Here is a 26010-nt window from a genome sequence, read left to right on the forward strand (position 1 = left end):
ATCAGAAAACTATTAGAAATAATTAACAACTACAGTAAAGTTGCAGTGTACAAAATCTACTTACAAAAATCAGTTGCATTTCTGTGCTCTAATAATGAACTTAAAGAAAGAGAATCCAAGAATACAATTCCATTTACAATCGCCAAAAAAAGAATAAAGTACCTAGGAATAAATTTAACTAAGGAGGTGAAGGGCTTATACAATGAAAACTATAAGACATTATTGAAAGAGATAGATAATGACATAGAGAGTTGGAAAGAGACTACATGAACATGGATTGGAAGAATAAACATAGTTAAAATATCTACACTACCCAAAGCAATGTACAGATTCAATGCAATCTCAATCAGATTCCCAATGACATTCTTCATGGAAATAGAGCAAAGAATCCTAAATTTCACATGGGGCAGCCAAAGACCCCCAAATGCTAAAGCAATACTGAGAAAAAAAAGAACAAAGCCGGAGTCATCACAATCCCTGACTTCAAAATATACTACAAAGTCATAGTTATCAAAACAGCATGGCACTGGTACAAAAACGGGTACACAGATCAATGGAACAGAACTGAAAGCCCAGAAATAAAACCACACATACACGGAAAGCTAATCCTTGACAAAGGTGCCAAGAACAAACAATGGAGAAAAGATAGTCTCTTCAATAAATGGTGTTGGGAAAACTGGACAGCCACATGCAAAAGAATGAAAGTAGACCATTATCTCACACCATACACAAAAATAAACTCAAAATGGGTCAAAGACTTGAAGATAAGTCCTGAAACCATAAAACTCCTGGAAGATGATATAGGTAGTACACTCTTTGATGTTGAACTTAAAAGGATCTTTTAGAATACCATGTCTTCTCAGACAAGGGAAACAAAAGAAAAAATAAACAAGTAGGAATTCATCAGACTAAAGAGCTTCTGCAAGGCAAAAGAAACTAGGATCAAAACCAAAAGACAACCTACCAACTGGGAGAAAATTTTTGCAAATCATATATCTGATAAGGGGTTAATCTCCATAATATATAAGGAACTCACATAACTGAACAACAAAAAAAGAAACAGCCTGATCAAAAAATGAGCAGAGGATGTGAACAGACATTTTTCCAAAGAACATATACAGATGGCCAATAAACACATGGAAAGATGTTCAATATCACTGATCATCAGGGAAATGCAAATCAAAACTACACTAAGATACCACTTAAGCCTGTTAAAGTGGCTATAATCACTAAGACTAAAAATAAGAAATGTTGGAGAGGGTGTGGAGAGAAGATTACCCTCATACACTGCTGGTGGGAATGCAAACTGGTGCAGCCACTATGGAAAACAATATGAAGATTCCTCGAAAAACTAAAAATAGAAATACCATATGACCCAGCTCTCCCACTAGTGGGTATCTACCCAAACAACTTGAAATCAACAATCCAAAGTAACATATGTACCCCTATGTTCATTGCAGCACTATTTACAATAGCCAACACATGGAAACTATCTGAGTGCCCATCAACTGATGATTGGATAAAGAGGATGTGGTATATATATACAATGGAATACTACTCAGCTAGAAAAAAAGAAAAAGTCATCTCATTTGCAACAACATGGAAAAACCTGGAGGGAATTATGCTTAGCAAAATAAGCCAGACTGAGAAAGACAAACACCAGATTATTTCATTCATATGCGGAATATAAACAAGCGCATGGACAAAGAAAACAGTTCAGTGGTTACCAGGGGAAGGGGGGTGGGGGTGGTCAAAATGGGTGAAGGGGAGGACCTATGTGGTGACAGACGAGAAATAATGTACAGCTGAAATTTCACAATGATGTAAATTATTATTAACTGAGACAAAATAAATTAAAAAAAAATGTGTTCTGCATTCCAGTACTGTTTTTTGTTTGTGTGATTGTTTGGTTTTGCCTTCAAGCAATGTACCATAGGACTGGGTCCTACTTTGGAAATGTCTCTATGCACAAGAAATAATGATTTAGCCACAAATAAATTAGGATTACTTGTACAGTGAGATAAATTCAAAGCTTCTTTCCTCTAAGCCTACGGACCATTTAGTTTCTCTTGTGAAAGGATGCTCTACCTTTCCTCCACTTTAAAAAAACAAGGGATTTCCCAAAAAGAAAGAAATCTACACATTCCTCAGACTTTCCGCTACTCAAGACACTCTACTAGAAATAATAACTACACTAAAAAGTTCACAAAGCATCTATAATTAATTAGGTAAATAAAACATGAAATATGTGATGCAGAATGATCTCAGCTTTGGACTGTAGAGCAGTGAGCTACTGCTAACCAAGGATGGAAGACACCACAAAGTCAGAGGAAGGGAAATCACTGTGGGTTGAGGGAAATGGGAGGGCCCGGGGAGAAGGAATTAGAGTTGGGCCTGGGAACAGGAGTGGTGTTTGGGATAATAGGAAAGAGGGGGCAATGAAAGCTGTGTAAGCAATGGCAAAGAAGTAGGAAAGAACCTATATTCCATTTGGGGAACAGAGGACAGAAGAGTTTGTTGCAGATGTTCGTGTAGGTGTCAAAGTAGAAAGAAATAAGGTTACTACGACATTTTTAGGCCAGACTGTGAGGAATCTTAGATTCTGTGCAAAGAAGTTTGATTTTATCCTGTTGTCACTGAGGACTGAGGGCTTCTGAGTTGGACAGTGACGTGTTGAAACACATGCTTGAGAAAAACTCGTCCAGCATGAATCTTCAGGATCCAGGGAAGTGAAGAGACAGGAGGGCTAGGTAAGAGATTGTCAAAACACTGTGTCACTCTGATTAAGAACTATAGCTAGTCTATAAATGGGTCTTGAGAGTTCAAAAGTATGCTTTCAAGGCACATACTTTAAACTTGCAGTTTAAAAACATACTTTCAAAAACATACTGCCATTGGATTTACTGTTTGAAAACTAAAATACACATTATAACTCCTTCAACAGAAAATCCTGCCAGTAACACCTTTGAAATATATCCAGAAGCCAACCACTATCACCACTTCCCCCTACCATCTTCTTTCTTCACTGCCACCATCAACTCTCACCCGGTTTGTTTCAATGACCTTGTTTTTTCCCACTCTTTCTCCAACATGTAACATTCTCCACAGAGCAGCCAGGGTGATCCGTTTGAAATATGTCAGTCAACATCACTCTTCTGCTCAGAACCCTCGAAGGGTCTCTCCTTCACACGGAATACAATTCACAATCCTGATGCTGGCCTCAGAGCTGCCTCTCTGCCTCATCATTTACCACCCAGCCCTTCTGTTCCAGCTACGCCATCTTCCTTGCATACCTGTGTGCTCTTGCTTCAAGGCCTTTGCATTCAATGTTCCCTCTGCCAGAACTCTCTTTCCCGAGGTATTTGTATAACTAACTCCCTCCTTCCCCACAGAGGAGTCTACTCAGATGTTATCAGAGAACTTGTCCCTAACCAACCTATATAAAATAACACCAACTTTTATCAATTCCATCCCCTTGCTCTTTTTATCAATTTGCTATTATCTTCCCCACCAGAACATCAGCTTCATGAGGGCAGAGATTTTATCGTTAACAGCTGTCTCCTCAGCTCTTAGAACAGGGCCTGAGACAGACACTATTGAATTATATAATCTTTGGATGCTTTTGAGGATTAGAGGAAGATTCTCTGTCTGCCAGTGCCCCCTAATACTTGCTCCAGCTGGATGTTGTTCTGCCAAATCCCACCAAGTAGAGAGAGAAAGCAAAATCAGGAAACAATGGCCTCTGTAAAAGAAAGAGATAGAAATGCCAGACAATCAGAGGCATTTGCTAAGCTTGTACGACCTCCTCAATTTAGCTGTTTGCTAGTTTTGAATTGAAAAAAAGTTTCTTTTAATAGCAATAACATATGATAATCCCATTGTACCAGAGAATGCTGGAGGCTCATCAAGGTCCATGTTCTCTTCTTCATGACACCCAGATAGATTATGTTTCCCAGCTCTCCTTGCAGTTGGGTGAGGCCCTGTGATAGTTTTAGCCAATGGAAAGTGGCTGAAAGCACTGTGTGCCATTCCAGGTCTGGCCTATTAAAGAAAAGAAAACAAAGCAAACCAAATGAAACCAAACCAAACCAAACCAAAACGCTTTTTGCACATGATCTTCCGTGCTCTTTCCTTTTCTGTCTGCTAGGTATCAATGCTCAGGGAAACTGTGGAATCCACAGGCTGAAGCTGGCACAACCTTTATCTGCCTGGGTCCCTGAGCACGGAGCAGAGCTGCCACTGACTTGAACAACTGCCTGTTAATTTTGAGCCATTATACACGTGGGCCTATTTGTTAACATGTAATATTTGGCACATACTTATACTTTTAAAAAAAATTCATTGATTATGTGAAATTCAAATTTAACTGGGCATCTTGTATTTTTATTTGCTGTATCTGGCCATCCTACAATAAGAAGAACCACATTTAAAGTCCTTACATATCCATATAGAAACTTGCACATGAAAGTTTATAGCATCCTTATTCATAATAGCCAAAAGTTGGAAGCAGCCCAAATATCCATCAGCAGACAAACGGATGGACAAAATATAGTATATCCCTATAAGGAATATTATTTGGCCGTAAAAAGGAATTGTGTCACTACATGCTACAACATGGATCAACCTTGAAAACATTATGCTAAGTGAAAGAAGCCAGTCACAAAAACCCACATACAGTATGATTTCATTCGTATGAAAATCCAGAATAGGGGAGTCTATGGAGACAGAACTTAGGTTAGCAGTTGCTTGGGGCTGAGAGTGAGAGGAATGGGAGTATGGGGAGGGTAAAAGCTAAAGGACTCAGGGAGTCTTCTTGAGGTGATAAAATTGTGGTGATGGTGGCACATTTCTGTGAATATGCTAAAAACTATTGAATTGTACAATTTAACTGTACAAGTATACATTTGTAATTATAGTGTATGACATCTCAATAAAGCTGTTTTTAAAAAAGTTCTTACATGGCTTCATGTCCTTGCATGTCCTTGCTCTAGCCTCTGGGTCACTGCTCTGATATCTTTGCCACTACATAGGAAGACATTAAGCATTCTAGAGAGTGATTGAAAAGAGGGAGTTTAAATTGTGATACTAAAAAAAAGCAAAAAAATAAAAACCTTGACTCCTCTTGGAAGTAGTCTATGACCAATAAAGGATTTTTAAAAAATCTTCCAATATAATTTTCCTGAAAAAGTATATAGGTAAATCAGGAATATGCATGCCCATAAAGCTTTTTTAGTTTTTTCTCTTAAAATCTGCATTATTTTCTACTATTCAAAAACAATCCCTCCAAATCCCTCTCTCTAACTAAAATAGATTAATTATATAACTCCTGGAAATTACTTTGGAAAATTATTTTTTTCACTTTTCTTCTAACCAGTCACAAGATTTTCTATACTTTCTGCCCATTATAAATTTGTTGTAATGTATAAAGCAATAATAACTCTTCATTTTTTTTTTATCTCATACGATTGATATTACCATGACAACTTACCAGTAGAAGAGTAAAATTGGTTAAATTTGTTCATAACATTTAGGTTTTAATGCTTGGCTCTGCAGTTTGGATGGCAATGCAATTTAAAAAGGTTTTTATTCATAAAAGATATGAATTCTTAAAGTGAAGTAAGTCACCTATCATATAGATTTGATAAAAGCAGGAATTAGAGTGTTTACATTAAACTAGTATTTTTGCCATGAATAGATGAATTTTTTACTTTCTCATTGTTTTATTTTTAAAAGCTACATGTGAAAGAAATGAGCAAAAGTCTTTTTCTTTGTAGGTATCAATGAATGAAATCAAACAATTTTTATCGCATACATTGGAACAAAGAAAATTGAATAAAGTAAGCAATAAAAGAGAAACTCTCTTAGGAAAAAAGAAGAATCAACGTAAATTAAGAATAAAAGGAATTCAAAATAAAGATCTTTTGAAAAGAAATAAAAATCATTGTAAGTAGAATTTCCTCTCACATGTATGTTAAAAATGACTTCATGTAATCTGAAATCAAATTTTAGAGTTACTTTCTGAAAGGTCTTAGGATATAGTCATAAATATTTTAACACACAAAAGCCTTAAATTTTGTCAGCTCCTGTCCCCCATCTTAGATTCAGATTTCTGCTAATGATAATAAGCGAGGTTGATAATTAGGACTCACGGATAAAAAATATCTCCAAAATTATGTGATAAAACATTTATCAGTTATCCTAATAGAAACCCTTGTGCTTTAAAGAAAACCAAAATTAACATAGTGCCCTTTTTTTCCCTCTAGCCTAGCAATCTAAAACTGCCCCCAGTAAAGACACACTTAATTAGTTGATAGATTTCTCTGAATGCAAGATGGGTCTAGAAAATATAAACAATGTCTCCATAGATCCTGTGTGCAGGAGTTAACTGGTGCTCAATTATAAAATTTTGAGAATCATTTTCAACATTTGATTTAAGTCTAATGCATGAAAGCCTTTTCTAACAGATGTGTATGAACTTCTATTTTATTAACATATTATTTAAGAGAGGGAGAAACTTCTTTGGCACAGAAAAATTAAGAATATCAGTTTTTAACAGCATTATAAAAGTATGTACAGGGGCTGGCCTGGGGGTGTAGTGGGTAAGTTTGGTACTGTCCACTTCAGCAGCCCAGGTTTGCAGGTTCAGATCCTGGGCACAGACCTACACCACTCGTCAAGCCATGCTGTGGTGGCATCCCATGTACAAAAAAGTAGAGGAAGACTGGCACAGATGTTAGCTCAGGGCTAATCTTCCTCCAGCAAAAAGAGGAAGATTGGCAATCGATGTTGGCTCGGGGCCAATCCTCTTCAGCCCTCCCCTGCCAAAAAAAGTACGTATCTTAAATTTATGTTAAATCCAAATCACGTGCATTGAAACATTCATTTGACCATTTTTTGACATAGAAACATGACCTGCTTTTTATTTAGCATTGGTGTCCTGATTGGCATTGCTGGTACAAATCACACTTAAACTGCATCTTCTATGATTTCCCATCTCAGGTTTTGTTTTTTGGTTTTTTTTAATGCTTTTTGGTCAGGAAGATTGGTCCTGAGCTAATATCTGTTGCCAATCTTCCTCTTTTATTTTTTCTCCCCCAAAAGCCCCAGTAGTTGTCATTCTAGTTCCACTATGTGGGATGCCACCACAGCATGGCCTGACGAGCCATGTGTAGGTCTGCGCCCAGGATCTGAACTGGCGGAGCCGGGGCCGCCACTGAAGCGGAGAGCACAAACTTAGACACTCGGCCAAGCACCAGCCTCCCACCTCAGGTTTTTAACAAAACAAAAAACTAAAGCCGTTTATGGAGAAGATCTGTAGGCAGAATCCTTTCAGATATTTGCAGACTTTCCCCCTTGTCATGTATAGATGCTTCACCCACAATTAAATTGGATAATTTTTAGTGGCTTTCCTTTAACAAATGTTTTCATAGTAATTCAATTACTTTACTTAGAAACACATTTTCTTTCTGCACTTGTATTTAATCATCTTACATATTGTTTAATTAAATTCTGTAATTTTAATAATAGTACAACTGGTACAAACAGGTTTGGGAGCAAGCACTCCTGCTTTTTGATAAGCACACAAAGGGTGGAAACAGGAGTGCACACATACGCTTCTGAGAATCCCACTAGCTGCAAGCATTCAGTGTGCTGTGGACATCAGTAAGAAAGCTGGATAGAAGAAGTGAAAAGCATTTAATTTCTCAAATTAATTTGGCAAATAAGGTAGGTAGAGGTTGTTTAAGAGAGATTCTGCTGTTTAAAAGAGTAAATAATGTCACCTTTCACATGAGATTCCTTTCCCTTATATGGAAGTGGTTATATTATGCCTAATAATAATAAATAATAAGCTAACTAATTGAGCATTCTCCATATTAGGTGCTTTATCCAATTTAATGTAGGTTATATTATCTCCACTTTATAAGACGTGAAACCTGTAGCACAGAGAAGTAAAGCAACTTACTTAGCATCAAAAAACTAATATTTAGTAAAGACACTACAATTTGAACTTAGGTAGTCTGGTGCCACAGTCCTCTAGCTCTTAGCCATTACGCTACATGACAATATCAAGAAATTTTAATCCTATCCTTCTCAAAATAATTTTAGGCAAATATTGAACTATACGATGCAATTTCCTGAGCACCAAATTTACTTGAAGGTTTTAAGGGAAATAAATAATGGTAAATAATTTAAAACATTTCTGTTTTAGAACTAACAGCTATAATGTATACAGCAGATTTCAAAGTTCACATTTTGAATTATCAAACCTAAGACTTCAAAGAAATGCCTTCCTGCCCTCCAGACCTCCAGGGAGTATACATTGCATTCATCGCTGCCTATCTAAATGTTCAGAGGACATCTGAGAATCCCTGACTTATAATAGCCATACTGTCCATTCATCAAGATTTCCCTAAGTTAGAAAATGTTTCCTTCTGAGAGAAGTAAATATACAAAAGTGATTATTGTTAATAAGAGCAATAGATAGAAATTGAGAACCAAAGGATCCCAGAGGAGAGAGAGGTTAGTTTTGGAGCTGGAAGGACTCTTATTGATCCTGGTCTCTACTTGTTTTTTATGAGAGTACTGCCTTGACAAAGATTTTTTTATTTTTTATTTTTACTTTTGGTGAGGAAGATTGGCTCTAAGCTAACATCCATGCCAATCTTCCTCTATTTTGTTATGTGGGATGCTGCTACAGCATGGCTTGATGAGTCGTGTGTAGGTCCACACCCAGGATCCCAACCCATGAACCCCTGGGCTGCTGAAGCAGAGCACACAAACTTAACCACTACACCACCAGACTGGCCCCAAAGATTTTTAAATTTTTTACATTTTAATATTCTAAAAGTATTTTCCCCCACATTTACCCCCCGCCCCCCAAATACTGGCTCACTGCTCGGTTAAAGACTAGGCTCTAGATCTGACATAGAAATGTTGACATGCGTGTTACTTGAAGTGTCAGGTAAAGTTTTGACAGGAAATAATTGGCACATTTAAATTGAGTCATTTGAGAAAAGTTTAATAAAGGGCCTATTTCCATAAGTGTAGACAGAAATGTTGGGAAACCAAAAAGTAACCCCCAGGCTAGTAACAGCAATGGCATTACCACCTGTAGGCCTGAAGGGTCACAGAGCAGTGGTGGCTACTGGAATACTGAGAAAGAAAACCAGAAATATGTGGAGAGGGCTCTCTGACAGAACTATGACCTTAAGTCAAGGGACAAAGCCAGCCCGCAGCAACCCAGATCAGGGAGCCAGGAAATAACTACACCTACCTTATTGTCTTCCTACCCTTCATGCTTCCTGCTGGTGCCTTTCAGTCAAACCTAACCAGGAGCTAGAGGGGAAAGGAGTCCACTGATGCAGTCCATGTGGATTAGTGTCCCAGGGCACAGAGCAGGATGGAATGGATCTAGAAATGCATTCAGAAAACATCCAACATGCTGTGTTTTCCAGACAAGGGAAATTAGATGGCATGAATTAAAAGGATGAGGACTTTTAGTGGCATGCAATAGAAGTATAGTTATTAGAAGTAAAATACAGAATCTTGGAATTAATTAAGGAATTTTAGAGGTCATCTAGTCTAATATCTTTCATCAGATAATTCCTGGTAGATGACACCAGCTCCTACTTAAATACCTGTGAATAAACACACTATATCATACAAGGCAGCTTGTGATATTATTTAATACATCTCTTTCTTATAAAGTTCTTCACTTAGAGTAAACCAGAATCACTTCCCAACAGCAATCTTAGTCTGTGTTAAATTATGGCAGTTGGAGCTGGACGTAACAATCCTGCAATGGAGCTGTTTCCCTATGTCACTGAATACTGTGGCTCATGCAGATGGTTTCCAAGATCCTGTTAGTTGTTTTCAGCACCCATTCACAGTGATGATGCATGACAAATTTAGAGCAAATTGAAATCTTTTCTCACCTAAAAGTGCTAAGCCAGTATATCAGTCAGGGTTCAATCAGAAAAAAAAGAACCAGTAGGAAATTAATATTAAAGGATTTATTGTAAGAGATTGGCTTACGTGTTTGTGACAGCTGGCTGGGCAAGCCCAAAATCCGGAGGATGGTTTGTCAGGAAAGGCAGGCTGGAACTCTCCTGCAGGAGCCAATGCTACTGTTCACAGGTAGAATTTTTTCTTCCTCAAGGAAACCCCAGTTCCATTCTTAAGGCCTTTCAATTGATTGAATCAGGCCAACCCAGATTATCTAGGATAATCTCCCTTACTTGAAGTCTTCATCTGCTTATGGTTTTAATCACATCCATAAAATACCCTCACAGCAACAACTAGATTAGTGTTTGGTTTAATAACTGGAGACTGTAGCCCTAGTCAAGGAGACGTGAAATTGACCATCACAGCCAGGTAGCCTCTAATCCTTATGTGTTCCTCTAAATTTTTGAATCCAAGTGTAGGATTTTACATTTACGCCTATTCAATTTCATTGAGTTTACTTTGGTTTATTATTTCAAACTATTGATTATCTCAGTTCATCAGCTATTCTCTCCTAGTTTTCTGTCATTAAAAATTTTGACAAGCGTGCCTTCCAATATTTTCCCCAAGTTCTTGTTAGAGAAGTTAGCAAGACGGGGCCAAGAGCTTAGAGTCCACAATAATCCACCACAAATCGCCAGAATTATATTTACCCACTGATCAACTAGATAAAAATCTACATGTGATGAGGTTGAGAAAAGACAGTTTTATTTGCCAGAATGTACAGTTTGCACTGCCCTTGTTTGGGAAGATGCCTTAATAAGCATTTTGGATAGAAGGTAGTCAAACCCCCCTTCCTGATACCCCACCTTCAACCCCCACAGAAGCCTAGTGTCAGCTGATTCCAAGTATTCAAGGATGGAAAGAGATTGCAGTGCCGAGCCAGGGAGAAGAATTTTGTCATTTTGCTTTTGCAAGAGAGAGAAGAAAAGAGAATAGGAGAAGAAATAGGGAAAGAGCAGATATAAGGAGCCAGAAAGATGGCGTTGGCTGTGCTAACTTGAGAAACCAGTAAAATTCCAAATTTGGGGGAACTTGATTGATATTTTTAGATTAGTGACGCCTAAGATGACCATTAAAGTTGTTTTTGTTCTTGGAATTAATCATCATCTCGTTCCGCTCTATGAAATCTTTGGTAAAAATCTATGTTCCGCATAAATGCTTTATAAGAGTGAATCTTCTTTTGGGATAACTCAAAGAGATGCTGAGTTTCACTGTGGGTTGATATGAGACAGCCCAGGAACCATACATATGGAATCTGAAGTTAAGAAAGTAGAAGGAGCCATAGAGAAGTAACCTTCCCCAGAGGGAGGGTTTGAACTTCACAAGCTGTGGAATGAACCAGGACTATGGTTATACTGAGAACTGGTTATCAAGATGGCTAAAAACCTTGTTAAACTCTGTTCTCATTCAGTTTCCATTTCAATATTTTGTGCACAGGATATCATAAAAGATAGGATATAGGTGTTCTGTATAAATGCTATTCCCCAGACTTACTAGAAATGAAGAGAAATGAGATTTAACCTAACATTTTCAAAAACTCTTCCTAATTCTTAATGATCACATCTCCTTACCTCAAGGCTTACAAGGCAATGTATAATAATCTGTTGAAGAAATTAAAGAGATTAACGTCAAGCTGTTTCTAGAATATGAAAATATTTCTCCATATCTTGAAAACAAGGGAACTATTTACCCATTTTCAGTCCTCTACCACTTGTTGCTTTACCCAGAATTTCTCAAACATAACCAATAGCATTTGTACTCCTCTTACTTCAAGGCAAGATCTGTGCCTGCCATTGTATCTGTCACATAGCTAATATGAATAAATATTTTGCTGAATTAAATTGAATTGAATTCTTCCTGTATGGAACTAGGATGTAAACTTACATCTTCTGACTCCAAGTTCAGCATTCTCTACGATATACTACAGTGTAGGTGCTACATAAAAGTAATAAAGCCTTACATTTTAAGAGTACATTTGAATAGTATTTTATAGTTGAATACAATGCTTTCACATCCATTACATTTTTTTAAATGGCATGTTCATTTCCCCTCAGGGTATCTTATCACTATAACTTCAACAACTAATTCTTCTTTCTGAGTCAGAATTGAGTCTAATTGAGTCTTTATTAAATTGCTAGCAAGACAAATCAATAATTAATCATGCATTGGGAACAATGGAGGCTATTCCTGCAGGAAACTGGAACACTGCCTTCTACGTCCTTCCTGACCAGATCCTTTGTGGCATTTCTTGGAATTAATCATCACTAATTTTGGTGATCAGACCAGATCACTACCATGTTCTTGGTTGAAGGGCGGGTGTCTTAGAATCTGGCTTTAAGCAAGTCTCTGCATTCTTTTTTCTTGCTTCTGGGGTCTGTGACCAGGTAGGCTAAGTTTATCACTTGTATCCCACTTTATTGACTTTTGGAATATATGTGGAGGACACTATGAAGTGCCATTTAGATCTCCCCTTCAGTGAAGGACTTGTTGCCCAATTGCTGGGAGTGCAGTTTGCAGACAGCCTTCAGCAGCAGGCCCTTCAGGGACTGTCTTAGCTACAGAAAACTACATAGCCCAACTTTATGCCTCCTCTGTGGGGCAGCCCACTCCCAATGACTAATCAATTCAGGAGCATAAAAGCCTGACCATCTCAGCCTAATCTGGGATCAGTTAGAAGAGCTATTTTAGCTCCAAAGCACCCTGTGAGGTCAGGCAAAGATTTCATTGGGCTTCCATCACAGTTTCTCTCTCTGCACAGTCCAACTTCTTCCCCAGGTGTGGTTCCCAGGGGCACTTCTTAATAAACACCTTGAACTCTCAGAATCTGCTTATCAGGGAACACAACCTGAATACCATTAATGTCTTTTCTATTAATTACTGAAAGTTTTTCTTTAGCTCAACACAAGTTTTACGTAAGTGAGTTGATTTTAAAAGAAAATTACTAAAGATCTCTCATTCTAGCAAAATGGTGGGCTAATCCAACTTGAAAATCCTACTGCTACAAATACCTAAAAATTATGCCTCAAGTATACCAAAGCTTTTTTTTTTTTAAGAAAAATACAGAACTGGGCTCACAAGAAACTGAAATCTCCAGTTAGAAATGATGAGAAATAAGCATGTGAGTTTGTGTTTTGGCTAGCTGTGATCAGAGCTGGTAACGTGGTAATGGATAAGCCTTGGATTTTAAATCCCAGCCTAGGAAAATCAAAAAGACTTTAGGATTTTTGACAAGGGAATCAGGATGGAGAGCTATGAATCTGTCTAGGAGTCTCATAGAGCTGTTCATGCAGAGAAAGGGGAGATCAGGAAAAACAAACAAGCAAACCACCCACAGGTAGAGGCAAATGTCAAGGAAGCTCTTCCTCTGCTTTGGCTCTCACAGGGAAAAACATATCCCTGGAATAACCTGCACCACAGCCCTGCGCCTTAGACAGATTTGAATTTGAATTTATGCCACACGACTTTTTGGTAAACGATTTCAAGCCAATATGTTAACATATAAAAATTTCCTCCCATCAATAAGATAAGTCTGGAAATTTGACAGAGCAACACAAAAATCACTTTGGAGAAACATTTCCACAATCTCTCCATAAAAAGCATTGTTGGGATGAGTTTATAAGAACGTTTGATAAAATGCACCAAGTTAAAAGAAATCTACTCAGTGAGAGTCAGTTCGCACATGCGTACACCCCTCACACACATGCTTACAATATAAGGCACAGCACCCCCAAGTCTTAAGATAGTAGAACAACAACGTGAAAAAAGTTTATGGAATAAATATATTTTAAAATGGTTAAGAAGTCACTAAAAAAAAAGACAAGGCATCGTGAAAAATGAATAGGCTGCTGTGTAAAAGAACCAAATAGAATTAAAAAAATGAAAAGTATGTTCATTTAAATTAAGTGAGTGAATAAGTCAAACAAAGGATTAGATACTGTGGAAAAGAACGTTAATGAACTAGAGAAAGATCAGAAGAAATTGCCCTGAATACAGCCGAGAAAGAAAATATGAGTTGAAGGACAGAGACTCTTAGATTAAAATAAAAATATTATACTCAGATATATGATGTTTGCAAGACATATACTTAACACATGACACAAAAAGATTGAAAGTAAGTAGATGGAAGTGATATCCTAGGCAATAGTAAGTAAAAGAAAGTTGATATTATTGGCGCCGGCCCAGTGGTGCAGCAGTTAAGTTCGCATGTTCCGCTTCTGGGTGGCCCGGGGTTCACCGGTTCGGATCCCAGGTGCGGACATGGCACCACTTGGCACACCATGCTGTGGTAGGCATCCCACATATAAAGTACAGGAAGATGGGCACGATGTTAGCTCAGGGCCAGGCTTCCTCAGCAAAAAGAGGAAGACTGGCAGTAGTTAGCTCAGGGCTAATCTTCCTCAAAAAAAAGAAAAAGAAAGTTGATATTAGTTTCAGACAAAATAGACTTCAAGGTAAAGGCATTAATAGGGAGAAAGCATCATGACATAGTGTTCAGAGGAACAATCCAGCAAAATGACATGATGTCTATCTTGAAAAACTCAGGAAAATCTATTAAACCATGAGAATTAATAAAGTTTGGCAAAGTTGCTGGATTTAAAAATTAATATAAAATCAATCACATTTCTGTATACGATATAAAAACAAATAAAAATGAAATTAATAAAATATTATTTAAAATAGCAATAAAAACTAAAATGTACCTAAGAATAAATCTAACAAAAGATATACAAGATGTTTAAGAAGAGGGAAAGCATAAAACTTTATTGAAGAATATAAAAGAGACTCAAATAAATGAATAGTTACTATGTTTGTGAATGGGAAGACTCAAAATTCTAAGATGCCATTTCTTGTCAAATTAGTTTAAAAATTGCCCAAAGGGGTTTTCATGGAATTTGACAAACTAATTTTAAAAGTATGTATGACCAAGTCTAAAGATAGCCAAGATTCTTTTGAAGCAGAATGAGATATGGAACTTGCCCCACTAGATTCTTACTATAAAATATTTGTAGAAACGGTATGGTATGGACAGATTGAAAAATATAAAGGAGTCTAGAATCTGCCTCATATATACAGGGGAATTTGGTATATGAAATTACAAGCCACAAACCATCTGGGAAAGGATAAACAAATTGAATTGATAAACAAACTGAATCGCAGGCAGTTGATTCTCATTTAGAAGATTAAGATCAGATCCCATCTTCACCTAACACACAAAAATGAATACTAAGTGAATTAAAGACCTAAAAGTGACTATCAAAGCTTTAATAATTTTAGAAAAGAACGTTATGATATTGGCATAAGAAAGAATTCTTAGAAAAGATAAAAGTAAAACTATAATGGCAAAATTCACAAATTTGACTACCTTAAAATTTAAAAATTTAACAGGTATTTTTATTATAAAGTGGGGGGGGGGGGAGTGGGGAGGAAGTGCCACAGACTAGAAGAGGGTATTGCAACAAATACAGTCAAAAAAGAATTAGTATTTGGTTATATAAAGAACACCTACAAATCAACAGGAAAACCAAATAGAAAACTGAACAATGGATACAAATAGGCACTTGAAAAAAGAAAACAACCAAAGGTCAATAACCATATTTAACTTCACTAGTAATTGCACAAATGCAAATTTGATAGCAAACATTTATCATTTCACACAGATGGCAAAACAAAAAGATAACCCCATGAGTGAGCCAGAATTTGAGGAAAGGAGAACCATCATACATCACTAGTGAGGGTCTAAGTTTGGTACAACCTCTTTGAAGAGCAGTATGGTAATATCTAGTAAAGTTTAAGATGCATATACCCCATACTTGGCATATGTACTTGTAGAAATATATCCTAGAGAAATTCTCACTCATCTGTATAAGAAAATGTGTGCAAATATTTTCATTGCAGAATTGGTTTTGGTAACATAGAAGTTGGAAAACCTAATGTTCATGGAACGGGTAGGATAAATAAGAGAGGAATGAACAAATAAACTGTTCTATTCACCCGAAGAATTTTGCCCAGAGAATTGGCACTGGTTAAAATGAGTGAATGAGGCCTACTCGTATCCAGATGGATAAATCTCAAAAGTGAAAAAGCAAGTTGCAAAAGTATATACAGTATGGTACTATTTATATAAAGTATAGAAATAATATTGGATACATCTATGTAGTAAAAGAGCTACATACCAGCTTCAGGACAGTAGCTCCCTCTGAAGAGGGAGCAAAGGGAAAAGATCTTGGGTAGAGGCTTTGGGTGTGTCTGTTACATTTGCCTGTGTCTGTTTCCTTAGAGAGAGATACCTAAAACAAAGAAGGCAGAATGTTACCATCTGTTAAATTTTGTGGGGGTGGGGGGGTGGGGGTGGAGGAGGATGGGATATGGTGAGGTGTATTTATTTTCCTGATTTTTAAAATATGTTTGAGATATTTCATTATTAACTTTTTGAAGAAAAAAATGGAAGTTAGTGTCATTGCCACAAACAGAATCTACATATGAATATATACTAAATATGTTAACTATCAAAATTTTAGTTTCTGTGTGTACCACTTAAAATTATCTTATAAACTCTTTGGGAAACAGTAACCTAAGGTGGCATAAATTAGCAAGTGCAGCTGTCAACCCACTTTCAGCAGTCACCATCTTTCTCTTTCAGCATGTCACCGAGTTTCCCTTGCCCCTTCCTCTCTCACTTACTGAAGGGCTTCCCATTATTCAAGACCTCCCACAGGCACTGTCTGCTTATATAATCATGTCCAAACCAACTAGACCAGGTACTGTCATGTGTGCATAACGATGCTGTGAACCATCAAGACCAGATTAAATCGTGCTCACTATCTTCTGTTGGAGAAGGTGGGAGAATATATTATATACTTTTTAGATGTATTTCAATCAGAAAACAGTCAGAATAAAAAGGGATATGACTTGTCTAATGGGAAAAATGATTTATATGAAATACATTTCTCAATAATGTGAGATAAATGACGTATTACTATAAATAAGCCATTGTTTCAAATACTTAAATTACATTTATTTTCAACAAATTTATTTTGGACCTGTTTTCCAAATTTTTCATCAACTGATAGTAACTTTGTGTTTATCACATGCCTTTACCTATTATGTAGCTCTGAGAAACAATACGAGCACAGACTCCGGAGTCAGATTGCCTAGATTTGAATATGGGTACCAATTGTATGACCTTGGGCAGGTTACTTAATCTCTGTATGCCTACATCACCTCATCTGTAAAATGGAAATGTTAACAGCTTCTTCCTCTCACAGTCAGTGAGAAAACTGCCTGGTGCCTAAGTGCTTTATAAATTTTAGCTTCTATTATAACAATATATATATTGTTTTTGATTCTTCACTTGTTTTATAAACTGTATTTCTTTCTGCTAAATTAAGAGTTTTAGATAGTGAAATAAATCTTTATATGTCAGACTCCCTGTTATTTCAAGTTTTGCTTTTAGCAAATATTTGAAGAGGAAATTCTTTTTCTGCTTATAATACAATTTGTCTATCATTTCCTAGCAATAGCACTGGAGGCATTTATGTTTGACAGCAATAATCTGGGGACAGTGTGAATAAACTTGATTATTGTAAATATCTGTGCTCTTATTCAAGTGTATTTGAGCTGGCGTCCTCTTTATCTGACTAAACTCTTAGTTGAGTCATTCTTTCTTGGATGGAGTTATTTTTAGTAATGGATCGTTATTCTCCTTCCTTATCTGGGACTGTATCTTCCTGGCACACATTAAGGGCAAATGTGAAGAGCTCTTCTGATGCATTATTTAGAAAATCAGAAGCCGAAGTTGGTTTATATTAAATACAATTGAAATTAGATAAGCAGGATGCAATGTCTGTGTAGGCAAGATTTTCTGCAGGGGAAAGATTTCCCATTTTTATTTCTTTGTATCATTTTAATGGTGAAAGCACGTGATTTTAGTCAGACTAAAAGATACTCATCTCCCAGTTCAATTGTTAATTCCTTTAACTTTCAACGATCCTTTATCATTGGCTCATGGTTTATCATTGGTTCATCATTGGTTCATGATGTAATTATAATTTGAGATTCAAAATAATGAATTTTCTTCCTTTTATTTTTCTAGATGGTTTAAATGGTATTTATTTATTTAAATGTTAAGGTTTTAAGATTTTGTGGTGAAACATATAAGAGGGTGAGGAATGCAGGATAGGGCAAGAGAAGGAGCTGAGAAAAGAGAAAGTTTCAGAAGTTCAGAGCTTTGAAAAATGAATTGCACTGGAGGACTGGCCCCTTTCCATAAGCAGGGGAGTTAGATCCCCACATCAATCAGTCAATGACTACAGGCCACCAGCACCTCAAGGGTTACATATCCATGTTGAAGACCTAGTTTTATTTCCTAGATCTCCTTGATTCCCATCATATTTTTCTCTATTTCTCCTCAGCCACTTACCCACCACATGTAGAGCTATTTAACAAATATGATTTCAAACTCCAAAATTGTCTTTGATCAGAGCTGCCTTCCTGCCACTTCTGCTCTCTCTCTTTCTCCTACTCAGACCTGCCTTCACCTTCACAATGACCTCTACTTCCTGCTCCCACTCTCTCTTCACTCCTACATCCACTCCCCTCAGTATCACTTATGTCCACAGCCAGCCTGGACTGCATGACCAACCATGACACTCAAGCCCTCACTCTTGGTTAAAGATGCATTCCCACCCCTCATTGTTTCATACCCATGGTTCATTTGCATAGACTGTTTCCTCCAAATAGGATGTCAGTTTCATTCTCTTGGCCTGACAAACTCCTACCCACCTTTCAAGAACTATCTAAAATGTCACTTCATTTATGAAGATTTTTTTTATTTCACTTAGTCAGAGTAAGGTGCCTGAAGTGGGCATTTGCTGTGTGGGGGCTTCCCATCATCCATTTTACCTTTCTCACTATCTCAATTTCCTTTTGAGGAAGTGGGTCTTCCCCAATGGATACATTCTTATAGGAATGGAATGAGAACATTTTCTTCCCTAACTAGACCCTTCAGATTCATCCTCCATGGAGTCTGGAGCAAAGAGAAGTTCCTAAAAGGATTGGATTCCAATCCATCCCAGTAGCAGTATCTGCTTCTTACTACTTCCAGAGATGCTCTCATTCCTGACCAATCTATTGGTTCTATGAGCTTTCAACAGCCTCCCAATAAGTTTCTTTTGCTTGAGTCAATCAGATTGGGTTCCTGTTGCTTACAGAAACCCAATCTGTGCCGTACTCTCACAGTACCTTATTACATAGTGTCTGCCACATGTCATTGTAATTTTTCGTAAACTTGCCTGTCTCCACGCCAGGCTGAGACAATGTCTCAATCTGCTTTATAAACACGATGTCTAGCACTGTGTCTAATACATGGTATGTGTTCAATTCATACTAAGTGGATAAGTTAATGTTTGGATGACAGAGAACAAGTTGTCTCCAGATCTCCTCTTTCTCATTAATATCTGAAACAAGCAAGCGGGCCCTTTCTGTTCCAAAGATTTGCTTCTAGTCATTATGAACAAGAGGACTTTGCATGAATTCCACAAGAACAAGTGACAGGGATTAAGGAATAGACTTGAAAAGGGAAATTTACAATTGAAGGGTCAGCAAGAGAAGGCATAGATTCCCAGGTCTCCCATCATCCCACAGAGAGGTGAGTTGGGTCCAGGGATTGCTGGACACGTGGAAGGTCTACCTGCTACACTGACCACTTAAAGTACAGTCCTGAAAAAGTGACCTTGTCAGAGGTGAGCTACTTGAGCATCCAGCTACTTGGGAAAGTCAGGCATCCAGCACCTAGAGACCTTGGGGGCTCACAGGAAATTACAGTCTCGCCTACATTTAGAAGGTAGCTACTGATCTGATGGGAAGCTGAGTTTGGGGGCATCCCTTTCCACAGGGAGAAGAGGCAGCTTGTTTTCCATGCAGTCTGGAGTGGGCATCTGTATTAGTTTGCTAGGGCTGCCATAACAAAATACCACAGGCAAGTTGTCTTAAACAGCAGAAATTTATTTTCTTATAGTCCTGGAGGCTAGAAGTCCATGATCAAGGTGTCAGCAGGGTTGGTTTCATTCTAAGGCTTCTCTCCTTGGCTTATAGATGGCCACCTTCTCCCTGTGTCCTTCATGGTCTTTTCCCTGTGCCCGCATGCCCCTGGCGTCTCTTCCTCTTCTTATAAGGACATCAGTCCTATGGGATTAGGGCCCCCTCCTAATGGCCTCATTTTAACATAATCACATCTTTAAAGACCTTATCTCCAAATAAGGCTACATTCTGAGGTACTAGGGGTTGGGACTTTAAAATACGAATTTTGGAGGACACAGTTCAACCCATAACAATATCCAGGTTAGATATGGAGTAATGGAAATAAGACTGCAGAAGTAGTAAAGTGTCAAGAACTTTCTCTACAAATTATGTCTCTGACAAACACTGAAATATAAATTCATCTAGTTGGAGCACTTTGCACACTTGCTGCTATTTTAAATAGTGCTCTGGCACATCCGCTCTGCCCTCTTCTCTTGCTGATGCTCAGCCCTCCCACTTCTCAGTCAGCTTAGAGCCCCTATCAGGACAGAACAACAGGCCTCCACCATTTGGCCATTCCAAGGCTGCAGACTTGTGAAGGTCCTTTACGTCAAGTTCAGAGTGGTCTCCTCAAATTATTTCTTGACTGTGCTTCCCTCAAGTTTGGAAATCGTTGAACTATGAAAAGGAAATTAAAGTGTTGTCAAGATAACTTTATCTGATAATTGAGCCATCTTACAGTAAAGAAAAGTTGTATTTCAATAAATTTGGTAAACCAAAAAAGAACTACAAATAAAAGTAAAAGCCATGGGTAGAAATCTGTAGTGGTAAATCATTTCTCAAATATATGTGCATGCAGAGTCAGCCTTTCAAAATTTATTCTTACTCTTTGAAAACATCTTAATAGGAGCAATTACTATTCCAAACACAGATTAGTAGGTTTTCCCCATTATTTTTTCCTCTTTAATCGTAAGTGCAGACAACATATAACTCAAAGCAGAAATTAGGTTCTGAAAGCATCTGGTATTACTAAATTGACTAGATCATTTGAAGCATTCAAAATAATTGTAGATTAGCTTTTAAGTTTAAAAACTTCTTAAATTTAAAAAAGAAAGTGGACAACTCTGATACTTTGTCAAGGAGAAGGAAAACAAGGACCACTTAAGGTTCTTAGTGTCCTTATTAATGAGGCATCAAATCCCAGAGTGCCTCTCCTTTAAAATGGCTTCAGGCATTGTTCACCTAAATCAGAGGTTCACTGAGTGTCAAAATGGATTTTGAGAGGCCCTGTGATGTTTGACAAGGTTGTGCGTATAGTGTGTGTGTGTGAGTCTGTGTGTCCGGGGTGGCGTGTGGCTCTGAGACTGATTCTCCCTCTAACCAGCTTTCTCTGTCTGTCAACTGGTGATAATGTTTTGAAAACTGTGAAGTGTTATAGAAATACTTGAGAAGTATCAATGTAGCAGGTAAAATTCCATTTCTTTATTTTCCTTATGTCCTGTAAAATTGACTCTGAGCCCCTATCCCACAAGGCAGTTATTGGTACTTTCTGTGTACCAAGGTCTTTAGATGTGTTCTGACACATCTACTCTCCCTCTTTTATTCCTGATGCTCATCCCCAACAGTTCTCAGTCAGGCTAGAAAGGTCTCTGAAAGGTTCTGGGGGTAGAGGTAGGAGGCTTGGGCAAAGCAAAATTCCAGTGTTACGTGTACACTAGTCATCTCGGAGATGCCCGTTGCTCATGTTCTCTTGGAATCTTACGACTCTGAGGTTTGTGGGTCGTGCTCAGACAAGGGAGCCTGAGCCTCGAGGATACACCTTCCCTTGGAGGCCTTGCTTCCTGCATTCTGCTTTGCAGGACTTTGCATCCCTTTCCCAGACCAGGAACATCTCTCTCCCTCCCACCACCAGAAGCATCTCTCTGTCTCCTCCATCCTCCAGATCCTTTTACAAAAGACAGGAAGAGGGTACTTTTGTAAGCAGCTTCTACTTTCTGACCAAAAACCAGACGATCTTGAAATGCAGAGTTTAGAAAAACCCAAACTACCACTCCAGCACATTATTTTTAAAAGATAAAATACAAAAATAATGTTATTTTTCCTTGTTTGTTCATATACAGCAAAAAAGCCAGCAAAGAAAAATTTCACAGATGAAGGAGATCAGCTTTTTAAGATGGGCATCAAGATTCTCCAGCAGTCTAGAAACCAAAAACAAAAAGAAGAGTAAGTCTTTACTTGGTTACTTAAGCCAAGTTAAATTTCCAGGTTGAGAAAAAAGAACAATCCTAAATCTAGTTTGTCACTAAAAGCTTATTAGAATAACAAGCTTATTTGGCCTTAAGCTTTTGTTTTTAAAAGGATCAAATGATGTTTAAAGAATCCTACAAATTGTCAGTCGAAACAGAACTGTATATGAAATCGTGGTTCCTACACTTTAAGTGAAATGCAGAATTAAGGCACTGATCTGAGCATTCAGGTAAAAATGTCCCGTGTTAGCTTTAATTTATTAGGTATTTCAAATGCAATAAAATATGTGTTATTTGAATTAGAGTAGTTGTAGTTTTAGAATGCTTTATTCTGCCTTACTGAGCACTTTATGGTTGTCAAAACACTTTCATGGATGTGGTTCCATTTTATCCCCAGAACAGCCTTACGAGTTAGGAAGAGCTTCATTTTTCCCTGGCAAAAAGTTGGGAACAAAGATTCAAGGATGTTAAAGTGAGGTAATCATAAACACACAGCTGGAAAGTGACTAAACTGGGGCCACATGGCCTCACTCTGTGTCCCTTGTTTCTCTTTCTGCTAGTCTACTTTGTCTAAAAGGGAGGCAGAAATATCTTCTTCCCCCGGTAGAGGCACACAACTTAAGGTCACACTTCAAGTTTCTAGTTAAAACCTTGGGATCAAATCCTAGCTCTACCATTTACCAGCTGTATGATTCTGGGCAAGACTCTTAACCTCTTTATGCCCTGGATAATATAGACAAGCCCTTAGGCAGTGCCTGACACATAGTGACTAGGAGATAATCGTTTGTTATTTGTATCTCTGGTCCTCTAACTGGTAAATGGAAGGTGTGAGAGAGAAGAAAGCAAGTATGTCTTGAGCCAATAGTAGAAAGAACGGGCTCTGAACCCTCAACAAGGACACATCTTTGTTTGCACACAGATTAGGCATATTAGCCCTGGGGAAGCATCGCAGAGCTGATACAGGGCAGCCAGAGACAGGGCAGCAGCGGAGTCCATGAAGTCTCTCTTAAAACTTAAAGCCTTCGAGAAGACTGTAAGAGTACGGAGAATGAAGGGGCACTCAGCTATGAACCTGGTTACAACAACATCAACAACTTCCATTTGTCAAACTCCTTCTTTGTGCTGGATGTTGTTCTAGGCGCTTATGTGTGGAATATTATTCGTCACTCACAATGATATTGTGAGACATTGAGTATTATCCCCAAATTACAGAGGAGGAGATTGAAGGTCAAAAAAGGTTCTGTAATTCTTCCAAAGTGACAATAAGAAGGAAGGAAAGAAGTTGGTCCTCTCTCTAAGGGAAGTTAAATTAGAAGCTTTTATATAAGCAAAGGAAATCATCCCCAGCAAAACCTGGGCCTCATGTTGAGCATCCCCAGAGACTGCTATGATGAGGATGGGGTTAAATCAGACCCCCAAAATACAATCTAACCTGATAGGGAAGCTCACTCAGGTGCCCACGAGTGAGTAAGAATAGGGAATTCTCAACCCAATCTAGGTAGATGAGAGAACAATGGAGTTCTGGGAAGGGGCTTGTCCCTGAGATTTCAGACTAGCTCTGCCTACAGCAGGCGAACCCAAGATGAGGTCCAAGAAAACCTTAGATTCAGCCTGATGGGGCAAAATCAGTCTTAGAAGGTCCCAAGTAACTATCCACTTAACCTTGAAGGATGCTTTCCTCTTTGGCTTAAAGAAAGGGAGAAAACCCAGCCCTGGTAGCCGACCATCCAGCAGTGCAGGAATGTTCATGCCCACCTAGCTGTCATTCCATCTCAGGCTATTTTTGCCCAGCCTATCCTTCTTCAGTCCTTGCACAAGAGTGCCAGAAGAGCAGCTTATTTTTGCAGCAGATACACGAGAGTGTACGTAAAGCTGAGTTTCCTGACCCTTCTAAGTTAGTAGCAATGGAGAATTGAAACCAAACCTGCTCATATCAAGAGGCCCCAGAAGTTTGTGGGAAAGCTGAGTGAAATTCCTTCAGTTATCAGGATTGTCTGCTCTCCCCTTAAGCTAGTTTTACCTATGTAAACATCTCTAAGATTCTGGTCAGAGGAGAGAAAAATGAAAGCACACCCTACTAACCAAAGGGGAATCATTTCACTCCCATTCTTTCCTCTATCCTACCTCCTCCTTACTTCACCACTTCTCAGGTCGGGGTAGCACAAGATAGAGGTGCTACTAGTCCTTTTGACTCATCCACACTCATATTCAATTTATTCCAATAAATTGGGCTATTCCCTAGCCAAGTTCATTCATTCATTCGTTCCGCCTCTTCGTATATATGAGGGGGGAAATTGTTGAAAAAGTCAGCGCTGTTAGAAGTACAGATGCTAAGCAAGCTTATATCAGGGAGACACAAAATTGTCTGAAGGCGTCAGGAAGACTCAGTGACAGCCAGGGTTAGGTGTCATTAAGAATTACTCCCCATCAGCAAAGGAAGTTTGGAGATAAGCTGCTGCCCCACACCAAGTTTCTGATGTGTCTTAGAGATGCACTTAACTCCTTCTTCCCCAGTTCTTACCTTAGCATCCAACGCCAGATCCCTTAGAGATGATCCAGATGCCAAACTGAACTTTCTTTTTGGGATCTGCCCCTGCTCCCAGTTTCTCCTACTTTTTCCCTCTTGGGGATTGCTGCCCAGATCTTAATCCTTCCTAATTTACTAACAACTTTCTCCAGCCCTAGGACCTACTTCTAGTATTCCTTATATCAACTTGGTCTTTCAGGACAGGAGACCTAGGTACCCACCCCTCCCTTAGAATCAAAGACAGCTAGAGGGATTGGTTTTGCAAACTTTTGCTGCCCCATGGGACCAGTGAATGGATATACTGATGGCTCCTGCAGCCTATCTCAGGTTTCTCTACCCTAGTCCATGGTGATGCCCTTCTAGTCCCAGCAAACTATGTAATTGCAGCAGCAAGCTATGTGACAGAGGGCTTCAGGGAGTAGCTTCTATCCTGATGTCATGCCTGTCCATGGATGCCAGAAATTTGCATTTACTGAGCTTTGAGAACTTCTATCTTATTATTTGCCTTCTGGTCCCCAGAATCTCAGCTTGCTCTGACCCAGGTTAATTTCTTGCTTGACCTCCCAGCTTCTTTTTGTTGCACTGGAATCTACCCTCTTTTTTGGCATCCAGGACCCTAATACCTACCTGGATGTTACTCAGTCCCTCCGTTTTTGTCCCTTCTATTCTGCTCCAGCCTTTGACCAAGAGCAGGTTATTTTACCATCAGCCTGGATAGGCGATACATGAAGCTGAGTTTCCTGATCCTTCTGACGTGGAAGGAATGGTAGATTAGTGTGGTTTTTTGTATTTGAGTGAAGGTCATAGGCAGAGGTTAATGCTTTCTGGTCTTACTGCTGCCAAAAAGGAAGTTACATGAGTAAAAATAAATCCCAAAAGTATTCTCTTTCTCTGACACAAGTTTTGACTTTGCAAGGCTCTCCATCACAGCTTGTTATACAGATCAGATCCAAATTGCATCTGATGGGGACTCAGAAATTGCAGTGTAAGGCAACCCTATGGCATCTATATTTGTAATCACTAAACTTTCACAGGAGAACAATTATCATGATATAAAACTTTAGAATCTATGCAATAGTATAATAATAATAATAGCTAAACTTATTGAGTGTTTACTCTGTTCCAGGCACTATGCCAAGTGCTTCACATGAATTATCTCATTGAATCTACCAGCAACCCTATGAAGTAGGTGCTACTGTTATCCCCATCCATAGA

General features: G+C 38.3%; 1 protein-coding gene across 7 annotated transcripts in view; it reads left to right on the forward strand.

Annotated features, from left to right (window-relative positions):
• Positions 1-26010, forward strand: part of SEL1L2 (SEL1L2 adaptor subunit of SYVN1 ubiquitin ligase) — a 118203-nt gene that overhangs the window by 38261 nt on the left and 53932 nt on the right. For 6 of the 7 annotated variants that reach the window (XR_011530948.1, XR_011530947.1, XM_070588793.1 and 3 more), the window contains exons 3-4: positions 5775-5943; positions 22143-22245. Coding sequence is in view for 5 of the 7 variants with exons in the window: in XM_070588793.1 (XP_070444894.1) it covers positions 5775-5943; positions 22143-22245 (272 nt within the window). In the remaining 2 variants the exon portion in view is untranslated. Of the gene's footprint in view, positions 1-5774; positions 5944-21347; positions 21489-22142; positions 22246-26010 lie in introns of those variants that run through there. The other variant, XM_070588795.1, reaches the window with a different exon arrangement.

This window comes from Equus przewalskii, chromosome 21, assembly GCF_037783145.1.
Source record: "Equus przewalskii isolate Varuska chromosome 21, EquPr2, whole genome shotgun sequence".
NCBI lineage: Eukaryota > Metazoa > Chordata > Mammalia > Perissodactyla > Equidae > Equus > Equus przewalskii.